Here is a 21,450-nt window from a genome sequence, read left to right on the forward strand (position 1 = left end):
TGACTTTCATCTCAGAATTCTGAGTTGCAAGTCAGAATTCTGACTTGCAACGCTTTCGTAGAATTATTCAAGAAACAATTTGTGAGATTTTCAATATACAATTTTACATAAACGAAAACCGTGTTTCGCTATACAGTTTTTCCTTCAGACGTGTCTACACTAACTGAACTAGTTACTACTAGTTAAGAGCAGATAGTTGTTGGTTCACAGATGGATCAAAAACACCTTCCGGTTCTGGTGCAGGTGTTTTCAGTCGCAGACCCAGGACAGAGATACCAACCTGCCTAGGAACCTATGCGACTGTATTCCAAGCGAGAATTTACGCTATTGAATTGTGTGCGGAGAGATTGGATGAATCCAACCTCATACACAAGTCAAAAAAAATATTCTCAGACAGTCAAGCGGAGTTGGAAGCTCTTGGCTCCTACCGGGCAACGTCTAAATTGGTAGCAAATTGCCAAAAACGACTCTCCTCGATCGGAAGACTTAACAGATTGTCTCTGGTCTGGATTCCTGGCCATACTGGCCTGTAAGGCAATGAAGCTGCTGACTCCCTTGCAAAAGAAGGTACTGCAAGCTTCATTGGACCAGAACCTGTCATTGGCATCGGACCAAAATCTGTCATTGGCATCGCTTTAGGCTTTGCCAAACAAAGATTGAACACCTGGATGGCAAGAAGATTTATAGACTTCCGGCGGATCTTCCAGGATTGGCTCACTCCAAGGCGTTTATTCACCCTTCGAAGCTTGATACCAAACAGTTGTTGGACTACATGAACTACGATGTCTAACCTTCTTACAGGTTACTGTCATTTGAATCATCATATACAGAGACTCGGACTGTCGGAAAACAGTGTGTATCGCCTCTGTTTGGAAAATGATGAAATAGCAGAGCATATACTTTGTGCCTGCCCCGCTGGGGACCGAATCAGGTTTTTAGAGTTCGGCAGAGCCGTAATCTTACCATCTGACCTGAAAGACTACTCATCATACAAACTAATCGGCTGGGTTCATTTGGTCGAGTATGAATAGGTGTGAGCCATAATAAAACCCCACGGGTTGCGGCGGAGTGTCGAATAGACCCACTCACTTTGAACCAAGCTACCCCTTCTACTGGTAAGTATAGATACGCCTGAAGAAGCTATTGAATAGCGAAATAAATGTTGAGTTTTTATAATATTGTGCAGTGGAAATCTCACAATGAAGTGTTTCTTGAATACGTTGTTGTGGAATTAGCCCCGGTGGTAGTGCGCCCGACTCATGATCGGAAGATCATGGGTTCGATTCCCGATTTCTCGAGAGAATTTATCTGGTTGAAGAGGGAATGATTCTGCTACCGTATTAGGAATCACACGTTAAAAGGTAAGACCTCGGTAGTCCATAGCTCGCACAAGTTTCTCAACTTCTGAGAGTTGTCGTTCGTATGTGGGCGACAGCTGATTAACGGAAAAATAGATTTTAAACAGATTTTTTTAAACAGATTTTAAATACGTTATAGATTTTCAACAAGTAATGGCCAATTCCATCATATATGAAACTTTGAATTTATCAATTCATAATTTGCACTTTCAGAAATCCTTGTTCAACGTTAATAATTAGAATTTTACAACAGAGAACAACGGCTGAAAAAGTTTTTAATTTCAACAGATTTTTGGTTGTTACATTCAAAAATTATTTTCTACTTTGATCCAAATTACTATTATCATGGGCATTTAACACGTAAGTATATGGTTTATTCTTCTTGAACTCCAAAATGAATGTGTCTTGATAACACGTATAAAAATTAACCAACCACAAAAAAACAATAATTTCAAAAATAAACACACAATAATTCGCTCCACTTTGCAATAACATGGCATTGAGTACAGTTAATTGCAAGTTATTAATGTAGTTTCACAAAAAAATATCGTTATCATTACTGAAATGTTTAATTCTTCCTTTGTTGTTCCGGTTTTAATTCACTCGAAGAAAATCGTTCCACAATGTATAGTTACGTAACTACACTTTTTTGGCTTCCTCGTTAGAAAACATGATCTGTCTACTTATCTCTTCAGTTGCTTTTATTCCCCCTATCAATCGATACTAAACGGTATAATTTGATTTACCGAGCAATATGGCTATAGTTTCAGTGATAAAAAAGTCAAAACGGAAGAACAATGTAAGCACTTTTAGTAGCAATAATTAATTATGTTTAATGGACCTATTTAAGTTTATACCAAGATATAAAGTTCAACTAGTAGGTTTGTGTAATAATTTGGATTCGTCATTATTCTTGATTCTTAGTAATTTTATTTGTTAGTGAATAGTAATTACAGTTGCTAGGGTACAATGAAAATAATTAAATTTGCTGACGGGAATTTCTACGAAATTTTGCTATCAGAGTTTGATCATCAACACAACAAATATTTCACAAGACAAATCACTGGATGATGCACCGCTTGCTTATCAGTAAATGAAAAATGTATGTTATTTGTTGTTTATATACTCATAGCTGATATCTTTCACAAATTTAACATCTGCCCGGTAACAAAAAATATTTGTATGGCCTGATTTCATTACATTTGTAATTGTTACTGACACGGTTTCAAAATTATCGTAGTGGCTCGAGGTACACTAGGTTGAATGAAACTTGCCGATACTTGATGAAAATCCATATAAAAACTTACTAATTGGCTTCAATAGGTAGTTTCAAAAGTTTTAATGTCATGTGTTTTTGAAGTTTCATATCTCAATAAATATTTAATCTATAGTCCGGTCAATTTAGACATTCGAAGCTATTTTAATTCCCACCAAGCTGAAAATCAATAATATTGTTCAATGATTAAAAATAAAATTTGAAAGTTTCCCATCTTTCCCCTGTATGAAAAAAAATATTCAAGGTCAAAGGTAAAAAAATTAGTTTCTCGCAATTTTCAGCAAAACGGTGAGTTTTATCATAAAAATACTTCTAACAAAAATTGTAGACCATAAAATTATCTACCAAAAATTTGTTGATACTTTTTTTCCTACGAGCCACCGTTTTTGAGATATAACGATTCAAAAAGTTGTAAAGCTGTAATCGTCATAATATGCACACGTTTCCACGCCACCTATAGGTAGTGTACTTATTGAGTTTTTTTAACGTGGTTTCCCCAGTAGGCCTATTCCACGGGTCAGTTGTGATCCTGTTTAATTTGAAACTATTGCAAAATAATGGATATTAGCAGAGATTGAAAAGATAAAAGCAATTTAAGTTAAAAAAGTAGTGAAATTTGATAGTCCGAGTCGTAACTTTTAATTTTTCTTCTTGTTATTTTTCTTGATCTTCTTGTTCGTCTTGTTCTTCTTCATATTCATCCTGAGTACATGTAAACTGTTAATAGTGATGTATCGCATGTCGCCTCGTTGGAATCAAACGACTTCTCCACTGATGGTGATTCAATATTAGAGCACGACCGGTCTTGACAATGTGTACATGCCAGAGAACAAAACAGTCCGGCTTTTTTGCAACCACCAGTGCAGCCCCATTTTACAGTTGAAAAAAAATTGTGTTCAGCAGTTTTTCCGGCGCAGGTGGAAGTAATGCTTGGACTGGTTCTAATGAATTGTTAACCAACTTCCAACCCCAATCTGTAGGGTCTAGCTGATAACCAAGCCACACTTTAACTTGGTAATATACCCGAAAAAGGGGTTGATGAGTAGCCACGCACACAATTGAATAGGGACTGGGATTCATTTTACCTGATATTTAATTGTCATAACTTATGTATATTTTATATTATAAGTGTAAGTTACAGTGACCGATGGAAAAATCTTTTAACATATATTACATGGTGTGTACTCATGGATATTATGAGGATTACACCTTTTATAACTTTTTGAATCGTTATATCTCAAAAACGGTGGCTCGTTGAAAAAAAGTATCGATACATTTTTGGTAGATAATTTTATGATCTACAATTTTTGTCTCAAGTATTTTCATGATGAAAGTTACCGTTTTGCTGAAAGTCGTCAAAAACTCATTTTTTTGACCTTAAATAATTTTTTTTTTCATACAGGGGAAAGACGGGGAACTATCAAATTTTATTTTTAATCATATTTTGAAAAATATTACTGATTTTCAGCTTGGTGGAAATTTAGGTAGCTTTACTCTTATTTTTTTTGTCTAATTTTACCGGACTACTACTGTGTCGCGGTATATACTGGTCGATAGAGAATGTTGTACTCTATACATTGATGCTGTTCATTTTTTCCAAATTTTAATTCTTTGGTTTTCTTCAGCTTATTACTACATTATGTTAGGTTAGGTTAGGTCAAAAGTGAGTGGACCTATTCGATTCTCCACCGCAACACGCAAGGATTTATTGTGTCTCACACATATTCACATTCAACCAAAAAAACTCAGCTTCTCAACGAAACCGATTAGCTTATATGGTGAGTGATCCTTCAGTTCAGATAAAAACCTGATTTGCTCCGCAGCGGGGCAGACACAAAGTATGTGAATTGCTGTTTCTTCATTTTCCAAACAGAGGCAACACACACTGACTTCCTACAGTCCGAGTCACTGCATATGATGATTCAGACGACAATGACCTGTAAGAATAGAAGGCCTGTTAGACATCGTAGCCCACCTCTACTGTAATCCAACAACTGTTTGGTTTCAAGCTTCGAAGGGTGTATGAACGTCTTTGAGTGAGTCAATCCTGGAAGATATATAATGGAATTGGCCGATACTTGAAAATCCATAACTAACTTATTGAAAAAGATACTTCATTGGGAGATTTTCACTGAACAGTTTTACAAAACTCAACACATGTTTCGCCATACAATGGCTTCTTCGGGCGTGTCTTGTCACGCCTCCCAAGTCCCTGATTGAACGTACCGATTTAGGGTGTGGGTTTTTCCGACCCACTTTAGGTATATATATATATATATATATATATATATATATATATATATATATATATATATATATATATATATATATATATATATATATATATAGACAAAGAAGATTTTATCGAGTGTGTATGATATACAAATCAAAAAATGTAGGCCAATAGTCAGAAACACGTGTCCGCGGTTTGCCTCCCCTTTTTGTAGTGTTATGTCCATTAATTGTTTTGCTACCAGACTAGCTCTGAAATCAACCGATCAGAAAGTACAAGCACCTAAAGGCTGACTTTCCACCAAAAGAGGTCAGATGTCAATCTTGCTGATGTGCCCATCAGTAAGTTGAGGACCGCTCGGAGAGCGGGGGTGGATTGAGTGGAGTATTAAGTTTTCCTCGCAAATTAGTTGTGGGCGAAGTTTTTACTTCACGGCACTCAACCCGGGAGGGGGCATGGGGGGACTAGCTCTGAGGACTAGTCTGAGGCCTTTCATGTCGCCATCTCAAATTCAGTTATGTCCCGTTTGTCCCTCTGACAAACGCCAGCTATACAGGTAAGGGAGCCAGGCTCCAACCTGTTTGAAATCAAGATGACTATCGTGCGTACTAGCTCCATACAATTTTATGAGAACGGGTAAAATTATTTCCAGCCCCTTCAACTACCGGTGCTGTGATAACCTTCTTGATGACCACTCAATCATTCTTTTTGGGGCGTTTAGCGTCTTCAAAGAGTTCTGTTGTTGAGTGATATCTGCCAAACTTTTTTATACGAATTCAAATTGAAGTGCTGCCGAAATGGCCCGAAAATTGACCAGCCATTTGCCAATGATATTGTTAATGAACGCACTGTTTGACTTTGGATTGCGAAAGTTCGTTTCGGAAATTTTAGCCTCGAAGACGAACCCTGGAGTAGTCGACCTACAGTAATCCCAGACGAGAATTTGAGAACCCTGGTGGAGACTGACCCATCACAAACGGTGAATAGGATGGCGGAAGAACTAATTGTCAGCTCCCATGCGGTTTTTGATGTATTGGAAAGATCAATGAGCTCGAAAAGTGGGTGCCTCACGATTTGAACGATCGATGGAAATTGTCATGTTTCGAGGTCTGTTCTTCTTTACTTTAGCAAATCCTTTTTTGTATCGGATCGTCACGTGTGATGAACAGAAGACGTTCAGGATTGGTTGGATACCGATGAGCTAACCAAGCACTTTCCAAAGGCAAAAACCCCCAAAAAAAACCTGGCTACTGTATGGTGATCAGCGGCTGTTGTGATTCACCATAATTTCCTGCAACAATCATAGCAAAGTCCTTCAAGCACTTCGATAACTTTCTCATCGGTAGAACCTTCGCCAATCAGGACCAGGCAAAAATGGCCCTTGTCGACTTCATCGAATCCCTATCACACAATTTTTATGCTGATGGAATCGATTGAGTTCTGTTAGGTTGGCAAACGTGCACTTATTCAAATAACACTAAATTCGTTTAAATTGAATACATATTCGCCGATATATTACAGTATAAAGGAGACACATAAAAACGGAAAAAACTTTTGAAAGAATCTACTCTTTTGATTTCCAATATGAAAGATTTACAAAACCGCGACAAGTGTTTCGATATTCAATAACTTTCTCAAGCAGGATTCGATTCATTTCTTTTAGATTGAAACATTCCATATTCTAAAAACATTACGTTCCATAATGAATTGTAATCTAGTTTCAACTACTTGAAAGAAGCGGATAAAATCATTTCATTAACTAGTAAAAGCAGATAAAAATACTCATTCACTCATTCATAGAAATTATATGAAAAACAAGTCAATAAATTATTAATTATTACTAGGGCAACAAAACATGGTTATCTGCAAGAACATATCAAATAACGTGACGGAGCTATTCAGTTCAGTTTGATCTGTTTAAAAAATTTGTTTAAAATCTGTTTTTCCGTTAATCAGCTGTCGCCCCCATACGAACGACAGCTCTCAGAAGTTGAGAAACTTGTGCGAGGTCTTACTTTTTAACGTGTGATTCCTAGCACGGTTGCAGAATCATCCCAGCTTCAACCAGATGAATTCTCTCGATGAAAATATCTGGTCGAGGCGGGAATCGAACCCACGGCCTTCCGATCGTGAGTCGGGCGCACTACCACCGCGGCCAATTCCACAATCGTTCATTAGATATTGGGAATTTTTGTACTTCTTGATTTTCATACTTTCCAAAAGCTTCAAACCTTTATTTCGCAATTGAACATTTTTGAATTCATAAATGTCCCCCTCTAATACGGTGTGTAGCATTTGTCGAATTTATTTTTCCATTCTGAAAACTTTGTCTATGTTCTTGTATGCGTGCTGTTGAATATTTTTCCAGTTTGACCTACGTAAAACTTGCTAGGGTCAGTATTATAGTAGGTTGGACATAAAAAGATAAATGGGCATTCTCTCCAAGAAACCTACGCGAACTGATAAAATTTCCGACAGATAAACTTGAAAATAGATATTTACATTCTTATCAAAAAAAGCAAAACAAATGATTATCGAGTATAAATTAGAATAGTGAAATTATTCGACCTCGGTGACTCGAGATGGAAATCAAATTGAAATAATATTTTAACGAAAGAGTTTTCGATACTTACAAGACCCCCATACTTCACGGTCATTGATTTATCTTGAAAATTCTCAACATTTTGGCCCTTCGAGCCGGATCGTTTGACACGTTGAATGTGATAGATGATTGGTGAAATGATTTTCATGAATATAATTTGAAAATTCGTTTCTCATTTACTCGTTTGAAGTGCGTTCGAAAAATAAAAATGGAACAATTTTTGCGGATTTGTGAGTGAACTTACTTTTGTCCTTTGAGTTGTTTGTTTGATTTATTATTTGAATATTCTTAATTGCGACATGTTATCAATAATTCAAATTCTGTTTCGCGCTCATAGTGAAATTGTTTTCTATTGGGAACAGTTTTAAAGAAAAATTGTTTATCATATTCAATATGGTAAGGTAGAGGTAGAAATTTAATTTTCCAATATTAGATCGTCGTTTTTCCCGTCACAGAAAAAAATTGTGTATTTTACACGAAAAAAATATTAGATTTTAGCTCTCGGTTTTTTGTATCCCTCCGCTTCACGTCGGGAAACAACACAACCTCGAGCTGAAATCCAATACTTTTTTCCCTTGTACAATAAATAACTATTCTCATTTTGAGCCTCAAGATAATTCAATGTTTATATCGGATGTACCATTTCAATACTTAGAAAGATGTCTCTTGGAGTGAAAAATATACTGCTAATTAGGAAAATTGCAATGGATGAGCTGCTTGAATATATCTTAAAGTGGCAGTATTTATGACACTGATATAAAAATTAGAAATCGGAAGTTGGATATGATCTATGAAGAATTCAAAATTATGCAACTTTCAGCTGCTCATAACGGTGAAAATAAAGAAAATGAAAGTGAAATTACTTCAAAGATATATAAAAAATACTACACAGTCAAAACTATATTTTATGACCGTTTGGAAAGAAGTCTCTCAGGTTTTAGCAGTTCCGACTATTAATGTTAAGATTACCTAAATTGAATATTCCCCACATTCAATGGGGTTAATGGATTTTGGCCAATGAATCAATCAAATCACTTGTCTCTTGTCTCTTACCAAAGTCAAAAAATTTCAATATTGGTTATCAGTCAAAGGAAGAAGTTGTTTTTGATTGGAAAGAATAATGTTTTATACGCTGTCTATACAAAAAATAAGATGAAATTTCATTTTTCTCATTAGATATTTTTTACTCGATAATTTTGTCCTCTTCAAAGTAGTGCCCCTCAGATATAATACACATCCTCGAAGCAGTTCTGATATGAACTTTTTGGTATATCCTTGATCTCTCTCAGCGATTCGGTTTTAATCTCTCCAATCGTCGCAAAACACCGTCCTTTCATGGTCTTTTTAACATGAAAAAGTCTCAGGGGTTTGAATCTGGTTAATACGGTGGCTGTGGCATGATTACGGTGTCGTTTTTGGGCAAAACATTAGGAACAAGCAATGACGAGTGAGCAGTTGAATTAACGTGGATGCAAAGCCATGACTTGTTTTTCCACAGTACTGGGCGTTTTCTTCGTATTGCGATGCACTACGCCACGGTAATTGAAGAAAACAGTGAGCAAAACCATGATGTGGCTCTACTGGGCTCTTCCATACACCCATGATTCGTTGTTGATGTGCTGGGTCGTCCAGAGCAAGCGTCGTCATTCACATCTTCTCAACCTTCTGTGAAAAGCTTGTACTACTTGTAAACGTTTTTATGACTCAGAGTGCAATCACTGTATGCCACTCTCAACATTCCAGATTTTTTTGAGTACTTAATTCCATTTTTTATATAAAATCTGATAAACATTCTTCGACCCATTTTTTTCTATAGCAGAAAATCGGCGAACACCCAAAATACTTCTAACTTTTATGCCTCTCACCAATAAATTAAACAACCGAAACTGTGAACATCTGTTCGAGGCGAGTATACTAACATAAAACAGTTGCTAATCCAATAAACGTAGCCCGCTAAATTTGAACATTTACCTGGAATTGGAATTGACCGCGGTGGTAGTGCGCCCGACTCACGATCGGAAGACCATGGGTTCGATTCCTGCCTCGACCAGATATTTTTCTCGGAGAATTTATCTGGTTGAAGCTGGGATGATTCTGTAACCGTGTTAGGAATTACACGTTAGAAAAAGGTGAGACCTCGTCCTTAGCTCGCACAGGTTTCTCAACTACTGAGAGTTGTCGTTCGTATGGGGGCAACAGCTGATTAATGGAAAAACAGATTTTGAACATATTTTTTTAAACAGATTTTTCAACAGTCCAGTATTGTTTTCGCTGGTCTAGAGATACAAAGGCAGCAGCAATGGATGTCATTTAAAAAAATCAAACTGATAATTAAAAGAAAATGTTGCCTTTTGTCTTTAGATTATTGTATAGCATTCGATACTATGAATCATGATATATTGAACTCAAAACTAGACAAGTTTGGCACTAGAAGAAATATCATCAATGGGGAATGTTCCTCCTGACGAAAATCAAGTAGTTGTCATAAAAGAGCTCTAAAACAAAGCATTTTAAACTTATCATTCCAACCTTTTTGTTTAAAAAATTATTTAAATACTTAAAAAAGGGGAATGGAATAATGCATTCAACATTTAAAGGGATTCGTTTATTTGACAACATCGGTTATAGCTAATAAAGGACAATGAATCTGTTACCTGTATGAGACAAACAAACATGCCATATTCCAGAGGCGTGCTGTTCTCTTTACTTATATTCCGAGACATTCTATCTAACCTAACCTAACCTAACCTATCTTCCTCTATATAAATAAATATCAAAACAACTGTTGTTTATGTGGCTTGTGGAGGTGGTATTGAACTATAATTTATATTTTGCCTTAATTGTTGATTTATAAAGATAATTTTCCTTTTTTAAAGTAGAATATCTAGGTAAGTATAAATTATTTTAACTTGATATAGGCGCTGTTGCCAATATATGAATTAGAAACAAATCCCTTTAAAAATTAAAACCCAACTTCTGAAACATCAATTTGAATACTTTTCGAAGTGAATTTGAAAAACTCATGAATTAAACTCAACTTTATTTTATTCAAACTTGCATATGCTGTAATAACCCAAATTGAGGAACATTTCCCATCGCTTGTAAATTAAGAAAAATATTTTTTTTTGGGTACCGCAAGAGTATATTTTTGGACCGCTCCTTTTTTTTAACATACCTAAACTCATCAACAATCAGTTGAATTATTTGCTAATGATATAGCAATTATATAGTCTTTGGCTAACTTTGAAAAAATTCAAGATGATATAAACACAGACATCAAAACCGTTTGAGGTTGACTAAATGAAAATAAATTAATACTATTTTCAAAAATCTTCGTATCTTGTTTCGACAATTCATTGAACAGTTGTGACAATATCATAATCATTAATAATAATTCAATAACTTCAATCAATTCTATTAAAATGTGTACAACATTTCATTACTTTGTTGAATTTGTATCTTTAGTTTTCAATCACGAGCATTTAATGTTTCTTGGAACAATAAAGACAATACATTACAGTAAATACTTTACTATTATAATAAATTCTTCAAAAACATTTACAAATATATAAAAAAAAAGTAATACAAATTATGAAATTATGAAACAAAACCAAAAATTAATTGGCGCTCGGGGGCGACTTGATTTATTCTAGTGGAGCATTTGCTTGTTCAGCTGCAGGAAAACCCGGAATAACCTGCAGCACCACATCATTTGAAGATCTCGATGTGTCAATGCCCTCTCTTTCATAGAATAGAATATAAAGTGTCTCCAGAGGCTCCAATAAATTCAAGATATTGCCAAAATATTTAGTGACACGACTATCGTCAAACTCAAACTAGTCCGTTTAGTCTTTGACCAATGCGTAAGAATGGTCAGATTCAACGCCAGAACTATCGTGAACATGGACTGCATAATGATTATAACAATGGTAAGAGTTTGGTACTTCCGTCAGAGGTTGAGTCATGCTTGAGGATCATCAGTGTTATTATAAGATTGACTGCTGCCTCAGCTATACTTGTTGTCTTATAATAGTCAGTTAGTTTGGCGAATATTTGGCAATACAGTTGATCATCAGATGATTTACTTACGAAATAATTTCCACAACTTCTCTTTGATGAACATGTGCGTTTTTTAGTGATTGAGTAACTCTATAAAAAATCGTTCCAGGTAATAAGTTCAAGCCAAAACACTCTACCGTCATCTTCGGCTGCCAGCGTATCCAGCCGCCCAACCAGTTCCTTGGGAAGAAGGGATGACAAGGAATATTTCTTCGGGGAAGAGACTTTGGAGAGCAAATGGAAGACCGCCGATCTGGAATCCACCTCGATTTCCAGCCTCGAGGAATGGATCCAGAGCGATTCTAGCTTCGGGACGAGAAAGTACGTGGATAGGCTTACGCTCACGGTAAGAAGATTTCTCAGTCGACAGGCATAAAACTGTACATGTTATTATATTCCTTCGGAAAATGTTCTTGTTTGACCTCTGGTTATATTTCGATTGGGAATGTAACATGTTGTGTTTAATATTTTTCAGGTTATATTAACAGAAGGAAGTATTTTTTTGAAGATCCTAGGGTAGTTTCCGGGTTTTGCTTCGTTCTCCGCGTTTTTGATCCTCACAAAGATTAATTCCACAACGTTTCTCATTTGCCATCTTCTGTGATGTCTGGAGTTTAGAACTAGACTGATACACTCGAACTTTGTTTATTAATATATAAGGGTGGATGCTATTATCCACCTGGGTTGATGCCACTACCTGGGTTGGTCAGATTACCTGTGCTGTTTCCCTTGCCTTTGTCATTTTACCTGAATTTTCATGTGTTGAGTTTTAGTTTTGGGGTTGTGTGGTCTGTTTGATTTTGTGAAGTGATGAAATAGATCTCCATGTCGCTAGTAATCTTTGCGCGTCATCCCTGTTGTTCATACTAGGTCGTTTTTCAATTTTGATAGCCTCTGTGATTGTTCGAGAGTGGAAGTTTCAACTGCGTGCTAGTATTTTTGGGTTCTCGAAACTGATTTTGTGTCCTGTCGCCGATACGTCTCAGAAGAGGAAAGACGTGGTGACTTTTCCCTTTACTGATAATTAGGGCACATTGTTGGGTATGTTGATTCGCTAGTTGGCCTGGCCGACGTAAGTCTTGTCACAGTTTCGACATGGTACTTCGTGAACTATTTGGGACTCCAGTAGTATCTGATCCTTTGGATTACGGAGCATGGACCTTATTGTACCTTCTGGTACGAATGATGTTGCTATGTTTTGTTGGCGGAGAGTTCTGCTGATTGTGTCTGTGGTCCCTTCAATATATGGTAATATGATTGTTATGACCGATGCATCTCGGGATCTTAAAAGCCGCATTTATAATTTCGTTGTCTGACAGCCTCCTTGAACATGTAATTAGTGTTTGTGCCACCGAGTACATTTGTTTTGAGGTGGTGAGAATTTGCGTTCGGGTATCTAAAAGTGTGTGTTGCTTTACGATATACCGTGTGACATAGTCTTTTGTTTGGCTTTTTCATGATCAACACATCGAGAAATGTGAACTGGTTACCCTCTTCAACTTCTTTCGTGAATTTGATTAATGGATGGATTCGATTCAAGTGATTGAAAAACCTTGGAAGTTCATGGTTTCCATGTGACCAAATCACGGAAATGTCTTCTACATATCTCAACCAGAGTTATGGTTTCAAGTCTAACGTTTTTACTGCTTTAGTTTCGATTCCTTCCATGAAGAGATGTTAAATGCAACAAAAAAAGCTCTCATTCAATAATCTGACGATTTCGATCTGACGCAAACTCGCAGCCATTATTATACTGTGCAAAAAAATTCGCCATTTTGAAATACTCAAGCGCGTCAGATTAAGATATATATGGTTCATCTTTATGTTTAAGAGGTGCTGACTCATAATCTGACGATTATCTAGAGGGATTCGCTTAATCTGACAAAAACAATATTTTTTTTATTTTTTCAATTCATTGAACTCAATTAATTGAAAATCTCAGAAAATAGCATGCAAATAAATAAGTGTATGTTTTTTTAAGTAGAATACTTGTATTTATAAGAAAATAAATTTATAAACAAATTTAATTTTTTATAATCAATTGATTAATTAATGAAGAAGAGAGAAATGGAACTTTCTATGTTTTTTACCACTTTTATTTGTAATTGACGTTACTGCAGTTTCGTCCTATAAAGACATTTTCAAACTTATATATTGTATAAGTTTGAAAATGTCCTTATAGGACGAATCTGCACTAACGTTAGTTACAAATAAAAGTGGTAAAAAACATGGAAAGTTTAATTTCTCTTTTCTTCATTATGATTTTCTACCACGTAGTAACAGCTACATCCATCAATCAATTCATTCATTAATCATCCTCTTCATCTTCATCACGAACGACTCTCTGTGATCAGCTGTGATGGCGTCATGGCAACAGAATTCAGAGTAGGGACGGAGTGAGAGAGTAATAGATGAATAGAAACTCGGAGAGGGAAATATAGGTATCGCACAGCTGCACGCATTAAACTTTATCGACGAATTTTTGTTATTTGGCTTGCGGAAATCGTCAGATTATATATTTTTCGATATCCTTGAATTATTTCCTTTAAAATAAAATAAAAGTTAGCTACGCTCGAGAATGTCAAAATGACGTTATTTTTTTACAACTTTGCTGCCCTCCCATTTCTTCACGTCACTCTCAAATTGTCAGATTACTGAAATATACACTTTTTAGCAAGCAATTAACTCACCCTACCTTAATCTGACGCCCTCGAGAATTTCTGATGATCATTTTTTTTTACTAATCTGATCCTTTAACCCTCACAGGCGGCCTTATATATGGGGCTCATATTTGGTGGAGGTACTTAACCGGGTGCAAGGTATCCCCTGTGTATTAATCTGCCGCGCTTTAGTAAATCCCGAAATCTCCGCTTGGGCTCCCCTATTATCCAGTGGGTGGGTATCTGGGTGAATAAGGAAGCAACACCAAAGCTGACAAGGCTAATGTCCGGACTCACGATTTGTGTTTTCAATATACCTATTTATGAGATTATCAGCATTTCGTACATATGACTCGACCTTTTCTGCATGTTTCGCTATTTGATGCACTGGTGAACCTACCAAGTTCACGATTGGTGTAAGTGGTACTCCTTCTTTATGGACTTTGGGGAGACCAAAGACGAGTCTACCAATATAAAAAAATTCGTTTATCGAATTTACGTAGCCTGCGAAGTTTGAACATCCACCCTATTTTTTTAAAATCGACCACTAGTATATTTGTGAAGTTATCACCAAATAGGCTAACTTATAGCGCCAAATTTAACTCCTGGCATATATAAAAATTTTAAAGGGCGATGGTTTCCCGGCGACAAATCATCGGATCAAAAATCTGTAAACTTTATCTTGTACAGCTCGAAAAGTGGCAGTGAGCTAGTTTAATATCTTATTGAATAATCCAGTAACTTTGTCGCCTGAAAGTATGGGGTAGTATGCGTGAAATCCGGCTGATTTTTTTCAGACTTGTTTGTGATGTTGGCCTAGTGAATAATCCAAGTTTGTGCCGAGAAAAAATGGTGAAAAATCAAGTTTTTTTCTCCAATTTTGGCGATGATAACCCTAAAGACCGATACGTACAGTACATTATTGCTCACTATGGCTCAAACGTGGCAGTAGTTTTCGCAGTAGGTGCAGTTCAGAAAAACACAAAGAGCTCTGAGAGTCTTCGAAGAGCCAAGTTACACTCATTGCGAGAGATAATTCTTCATGAGGAATTCAAAAAGAAAAGTCATTTCATAAAGCTGCTCACAACAAAAATGGAAAATCACAACATTCAAGTACTCCAAGCAGAGGAAGATGCTGATAGGCTCATCATCACTATAGCTGTAACAGCCGCCTCTACCTATGATATAGTGGTAGTCGTTGGTGAGGACATTGACTTGCTAATCATCCTTATTGCGATCTCAAACCAACGAGAAATTTCCAACAATAAATGTGGAAGAGGCATAGCATCAGATGTCATGTATTCCAGCATCACTTCTTCAAAATCCCCTTAGAAACCAGAGCTTTTCCTATTCATCCATGCCTTTAGTAGTTGTGGCTCAACATCCTGATTCTTTGGTTTAGGGAAGATGCAAATGATATCCATATTCGAAAAAAGTCCGGACGTTGAAAAGCAAGCCGCGCTTTTTCTCGACACCAACTCTACACCTAACGAGATAGCAGCAGCGCAGAGAGCGAGTCATAGTTTCTCTATACGGAGGCAATCCCAACACCCATAACCTTTATGAACTAAGGTACCAACTATTCGCCAAGGCTGCGACCAAAAACGGCTACAATCTAGCTAGGTTACCTCCTACACGAGACTGCTCGATTTCACTCCTTGCGGACATACCATCAGGTAAATATTTGTCCTTGCATCAGGTACACCTCTTCATTCATAATTTTCTATTCTCATGTACAATATTCTGACAGGTACAGGCGTGGTTGAGAGTCACACTGAACCCTCTCTCCTGGGGGTGGATATCCATGTCACAAGGCCTCAACCCCAAAATGATGACCAGAGATGCAGTCCCACAACAACTCTTGCAGATGATTTCTTGCGGTTGCTCGAAGGGTTGTGGAAACGCGTGCAGCTGCAGAAAGGCAGGATAAAAATGCTCATCAGTCTGCAGGCACTGCATCGGGGCCTCTTGTGACAATATACCTGATGTTGCTGTAGTAGATATCCCAGAAGACGACGATCTGTCCGATGTCGAAATGGAGGATGACTTTTGGGCACAAGATGTCGACGATTCATCACCTTCCCGTGATGGGGATAAGCCGTCCCACTATGTCAAATCCAGACACGGTCGAACCTCAACTGGGATCTTCCAAGAGGACTAAATTAATTTAATTTTTTTGATTTAATACTCAATTGATTTACTGTATTGATTTACTACTAATTTGATTTATTACTCAATTTGAGTTATTTTTAATATTACTTAATTTTCTACAAATGTTGTTGTACTTATCTTTTTTACTTCATTATTCTTAGCTTAATAAAGAATAGACGAAATGAAAGATGAACTTGTAAACTTTGAAAGGCTCAATCTCGGAAACTATTGGGTCTACAGAGACAGTTCCAGTATCATATTGTAGCAAATTTAGTCTACTTTAAAAACTTACCAAGCAAGTTTTTTCAAAAACTAGTCCTTTAGGATTTTAATCGCCAAAATTTGAAAAAACAATTTTTCCGCGGTTTTTTCGATTTTTGACAAAGTTGCGTTCGGCGCTTCGTGGTCACAAACTTGGATTATCCATTAGGCCAACATCATAAACAAGTCTGCAAAGAATCAGACGCGTGCTGTGATTTATAAAGTTACTGGATTAGACTACCCTCAGAAAGAAATTACAAATGTCTCCGGAATCAACCAGATTTCTTAAATTTTGAAATGGAATTTAAACAAGCTCTGAGATGTGCAACTTGTTTCTAATTTAACCGACTTTGTGTATATCTCAGTAGTATATTTCGTTACTTACAGATAAAACAAGACATCGAAGAAGTTTCGTCAACCGATTCCGAAAATGAAGATGACGACAACGATGATAAGGAATACTTTCACCAGAAGTCTTTGCTGTCCGATGACGAACCAAATTGGTTTCTTCAGAAGCGGCAATTTCAAGGAACCGCCTCACCGGTGCCCGTTCCAATGTTAGTCCCCAGCCCTGCGATCGAAGCTAAGGTAATTCTGAATCATCTATAATAAACAATTGATAAAGATAGTGCTAGTGCCATTCTCAGAACCATAATCTTTTTTGCTATTAAATATACGTTTGCTTTTTTGATTCTAAGAACCGCAACAAATACATCTAAGATGAAAACTTGACACTTCACACCTACGGTGCACACACAATGTTAAAATCTGTTGAAATATTCATTTGTTTTAGCGGAGAAACATCTTTTCGACCTCTGTTCACAAATTTATGTTCTTCAGGTGCTCATCGGGGACACGGAAGCGGACGAAACGTCCGATCTGTCGGACGTAGGGTCGGATTTTGAGGAGACTGGGAAGACACCGGGAACTCATGGCCTTCTCGTGGAAGCCAAAACGATCATTGGAGGAAAGAATCCGGCAGTGCAAAACGGGGGTTCGGAGAGCGAATCTTCTGCAGATTCCGGTGTCAAAGAAGTCGATAGGGATAGATTCGAGTATGATGACAGTGATTTTGTACAGAGGACTGATATTACAGTGGACGACGATAGTAGGTTTCTTTCACTCCGTTTATTTTATTACTGCTGATTTCAATTCAAATTTCAAAGCTTCATATCAACATTGGATGTAAAGCAATATCGATATAATTATCAAGTAACTTCATTTCTATCTTGATACTTGTTTTATCAACGGCCATCTTGTTGAAGCTATTTCTGTCAAATTAGATGTCATTTATTCAGTTTGTTTTGCCAAATCACCATGGACTGATATGGTATTCAACAACACGTGCAAATAATGAAATTATTTTACTACTGGGTGTTCTGTTCGGGCAACATACCGCGTGCTTTGCCCATTTTACGGTCGCCATAATCGTCCTACCAATGTGGTGGATAAATTTGAGTCCACTGGTTTAGTAAACGATGGACCAACACCCGTACGTCGACGAAACGCAAGGTCTGCCAAAAACATCGCCACTGTCTGTGAGAGTGTGCAGGAGAATCCGAGGCAGTCGATTTCGCGTCGCTCACAAGAATTCGGCCTTTCGTAGACCACATCTTGGCGAATTTTGCGCCGCGACTTGGGTCTGCACCAGACCCAGGCCTTAATTGGATGATCTGGACACCAACGACATTTGGTTTGAAAAGGACGGAGCTACGTGCCAAACAGCTCATGTCACATGAGCTACGTGCCAAACAGCTCATGCCACATTGGATATTCTGTACGAGCGATTTCAGGGCATGGTCATCTCACGTGGAGGTGATGTGAACTAGCCACCGAAATCGTGCAATTTGGCACCGTTAGACTTTTTCTTCTGGGGTTTTCTCAAGTCGCAGGTGTATGCGAATGAGCCACAAATCAACCACGGTGGTCCTCAAAGCCAACATAACCCATGCTATCGGTCAAATTTAGCCCGATGAGTATGCAAAATTTTTAAAAATTTATATCTAATTTTGTGAACGTGATCGAGTTGAACACGAAACGTTTTCGATTCTTTTTCAAAACAGATTCCATATCATGAACCTGGAATATACAGCACGTAGTATTTTGTTCAAAAGGAAATATTTCACACCGCTGGAAAGATGAGTATTGAAGTATCGTAAAATCACTTTGAAACTGAATTTTTAACAAATGTTACAGTTTTGTTATGTTTTCTAAAAATTGCTATTGCATTTTTTTTTCTCATGACTTTCAATATGGTCACCTCTTGAATATTTTCATCGTGTATATTTATAAATTGTGACTTGCTACTTATCATTTATATTTCTATTTTTGAAGCGACTTTAGGAATTGGATATAAATCACTATCTGGTATTAACATGAATCTCAGGTCCACAAAAGCTATAAACATATATATTTTTTCACTTACTTTTATTTTTCTCCCGTTGATTTTTGTTTTTCTTCAATAATAACTACTATACTCCATTTTAATAAAGCTAAATAATATGTATGTCATGCCCGATTGCATTCACATTTTGGAATGAGGAATATTGAGATATTCCTCTAAAAATATTGGACTGTGAGGTTTTCTTTTCTACTTCAAATTTTTAGTTTCTATGTCTTTTTCATTATTGCCTCTGTATGTTTCTCTAGTTTCGATATTTCTTCATTACCTACAGCATGCTCCTTTGAAACAGTTGGTCTTGAATATAGAATCTTCTACATAAACCAGAAAGTGTTGGTGAAAAAGCTTTTTGACTTTGTACTTCTCCATTATTATACAAAAAAGGGGAACTTCCGAAGAAACGTAAAAAGTAATCGTTTCAATAAAAACTTATTCACAAAGACATGTAGATCATGCACAAAAGTTTCTTTCAGATACAAACAGAGAAAAAACCATTTCGAAACAACTGTTTGTTTTTTCAATTATATTAACAATGAGAAGCACGGAAATTATTTTTTCTTATCAATGAAAAACACTTTTTCCACACCAGAACAAAAATTCTGTCTCTCGAGGCACGTTTCTCTTACCAAGTTAGCATCACCAGGAGATAACTAAGCTTTGGTCACTCCATCTTTTGAAGAGTTCTCAATTGAAGTTAATTACTTTTTCCGTATATTACTGGAGTTTTTTCCCAACACCAAACCGTTATTTTAACACCTCGACACGTTTTTCGATCTTCCTCTTGAAGATGATCACTTGGTGATCGAAACACGTGTCGAGGTGTTAAAATAACGGTTTGGTGTTGGGAAAAAACCCCAGTAATATTCATTACTATACCAAAGGTTCCAAAGAGTGGATCACAAATACTTTTTCCGTACATTGAAAGTTTTCCACATATTTAGTATAATTATGGGAAAGTAAAAAGCCAAAAATTTTTCATCAAAAGGTATCTCTCCTTCAAAATATGCTATTCCAATTCAGAAGGTATTTGTTTTACTTATTATCTATTATCTTCTCACATTGTTTTTCTTTTTGAATACTTTGATAAAAAAACAATCTGAAGATGGTTTCATGCATTCAACATCAATCACTTACGAAGGGTGGATAAACGCTCTAAGGCTTTCATTCAGCCTTCGAAGTTTGATACCAAACACTCACCATACAAACTAATCGGCTTCGTTAAGAAGCTGGGTTTATTTGGTCGAGTATGAATAGGTGTGAGCCATAATAAACCCTTGCAGTTTGCGGTGAAGGGTCACTCACTTTGGATCTAACATAACCTAGGTTATGTTAGGTCCAAAGTGAGTGGGTCTATTCGACCCACCACCGCAACCCGCAAGGGTTTATATTGGCTCGCAGCTAGTCACACTCGACCAAATAAACCCAGATTCTTAACGAAGCCGATTAGTTTCTATGGTGAATGGTCTTTCAGGTCAATGTAGAGAGTACGGCTCTGCCGAACTCTAAAGACCTGATTTGGTCCCCAGCGGGGCAGGCACAAAGTACATGCTCTGCTGGTTCATCATTTTCTAAACAGAAGCGACACACACTATCTTTCGACAGTTCGAGTCTCTGTATATGATGATTCAAATGACAGTGACCTGTCAGAAGGCCTGTTAGACACCGTAGCGCATCCCTACTGTAATCCAACAACTGTTTGGTATCAAGCTTCGAAGGGTGAATAAACGCCTTGGAGTTAGCCAATCCTGGAAGATTCTGCCAGAAGTTTATAAATCTTCTTGCCATCCAGGTGTTCAATGTTTATTTGGCAAAGCCTAAAGCGATACCAATGACAGGTTCTGGTTCGATGAAGCTGCTTGGATCACCCTCCTTTGCAAGGGAGTAAGCAGCTTCATTGCCTTTCGGCCAGTATGGCCAGGAATCCAGACCAGAGGCAATCTGTTAAGTCTTCCTACCGAGGAGAGTCGTTTTTGGCAATTTACTACCAATTTAGACGTTGCTCGGTAGGAGACAAGAGCTTCCACGCCGCATGATTGTCCGAGAATATTATTATTGACTTGTGTATGAGGTTGGATTCTTCCAATCTCTCTGCACACAATTTAATATCCTGGGTCTGCGACTGAAAATACCTGCACCAGAACCGGAAGGTGTTTTTGATCCATCTGTGAACCAACAACTATCTGCTCTTAATATTTCCTTCTCCCGGAGGATCCAGTCTTCTCTACTCGGAAACAGTACTTTATAAGGCAGTTCTCTCTCTCCAGAAAAATGTGGAGAGGAGGTAGATGTAGAAGGATCTTCATGGCCGCTGATGGTGTGGTACTGATGGCACCACTGATAGCCAGACAATCCTGTCACTGTAAGCCAGAGAGCTTTGCCTGGGCCCTTTTCTGTAGAGCGTTCGGCCACCAGCCAATTGCACCTAACCTAGATATTTTTTACTTGTAAC

The 21,450-nt window shown here is 37.2% G+C and overlaps 1 protein-coding gene across 6 annotated transcripts in view; it reads left to right on the top strand.

Annotated features, from left to right (window-relative positions):
- The window catches only part of LOC111512285 (uncharacterized), a 157,172-nt gene that overhangs the window by 72,634 nt on the left and 63,088 nt on the right, over positions 1-21,450 (top strand). For all 6 annotated transcript variants that reach the window (XM_074175101.1, XM_074175106.1, XM_074175102.1 and 3 more), the window contains 3 exons: positions 11,638-11,874; positions 16,988-17,188; positions 17,441-17,708. In XM_074175101.1, coding sequence (XP_074031202.1) covers positions 11,638-11,874; positions 16,988-17,188; positions 17,441-17,708 — 706 coding nt within the window. The remainder of the gene's footprint in view (positions 1-11,637; positions 11,875-16,987; positions 17,189-17,440; positions 17,709-21,450) is intronic.

This window comes from Leptinotarsa decemlineata, unplaced genomic scaffold (assembly GCF_025532065.1).
Source record: "Leptinotarsa decemlineata unplaced genomic scaffold, Ldec_3_MD MMD2_tig00000882_RagTag_RagTag, whole genome shotgun sequence".
Taxonomy (NCBI): Eukaryota; Metazoa; Arthropoda; class Insecta; order Coleoptera; family Chrysomelidae; genus Leptinotarsa; species Leptinotarsa decemlineata.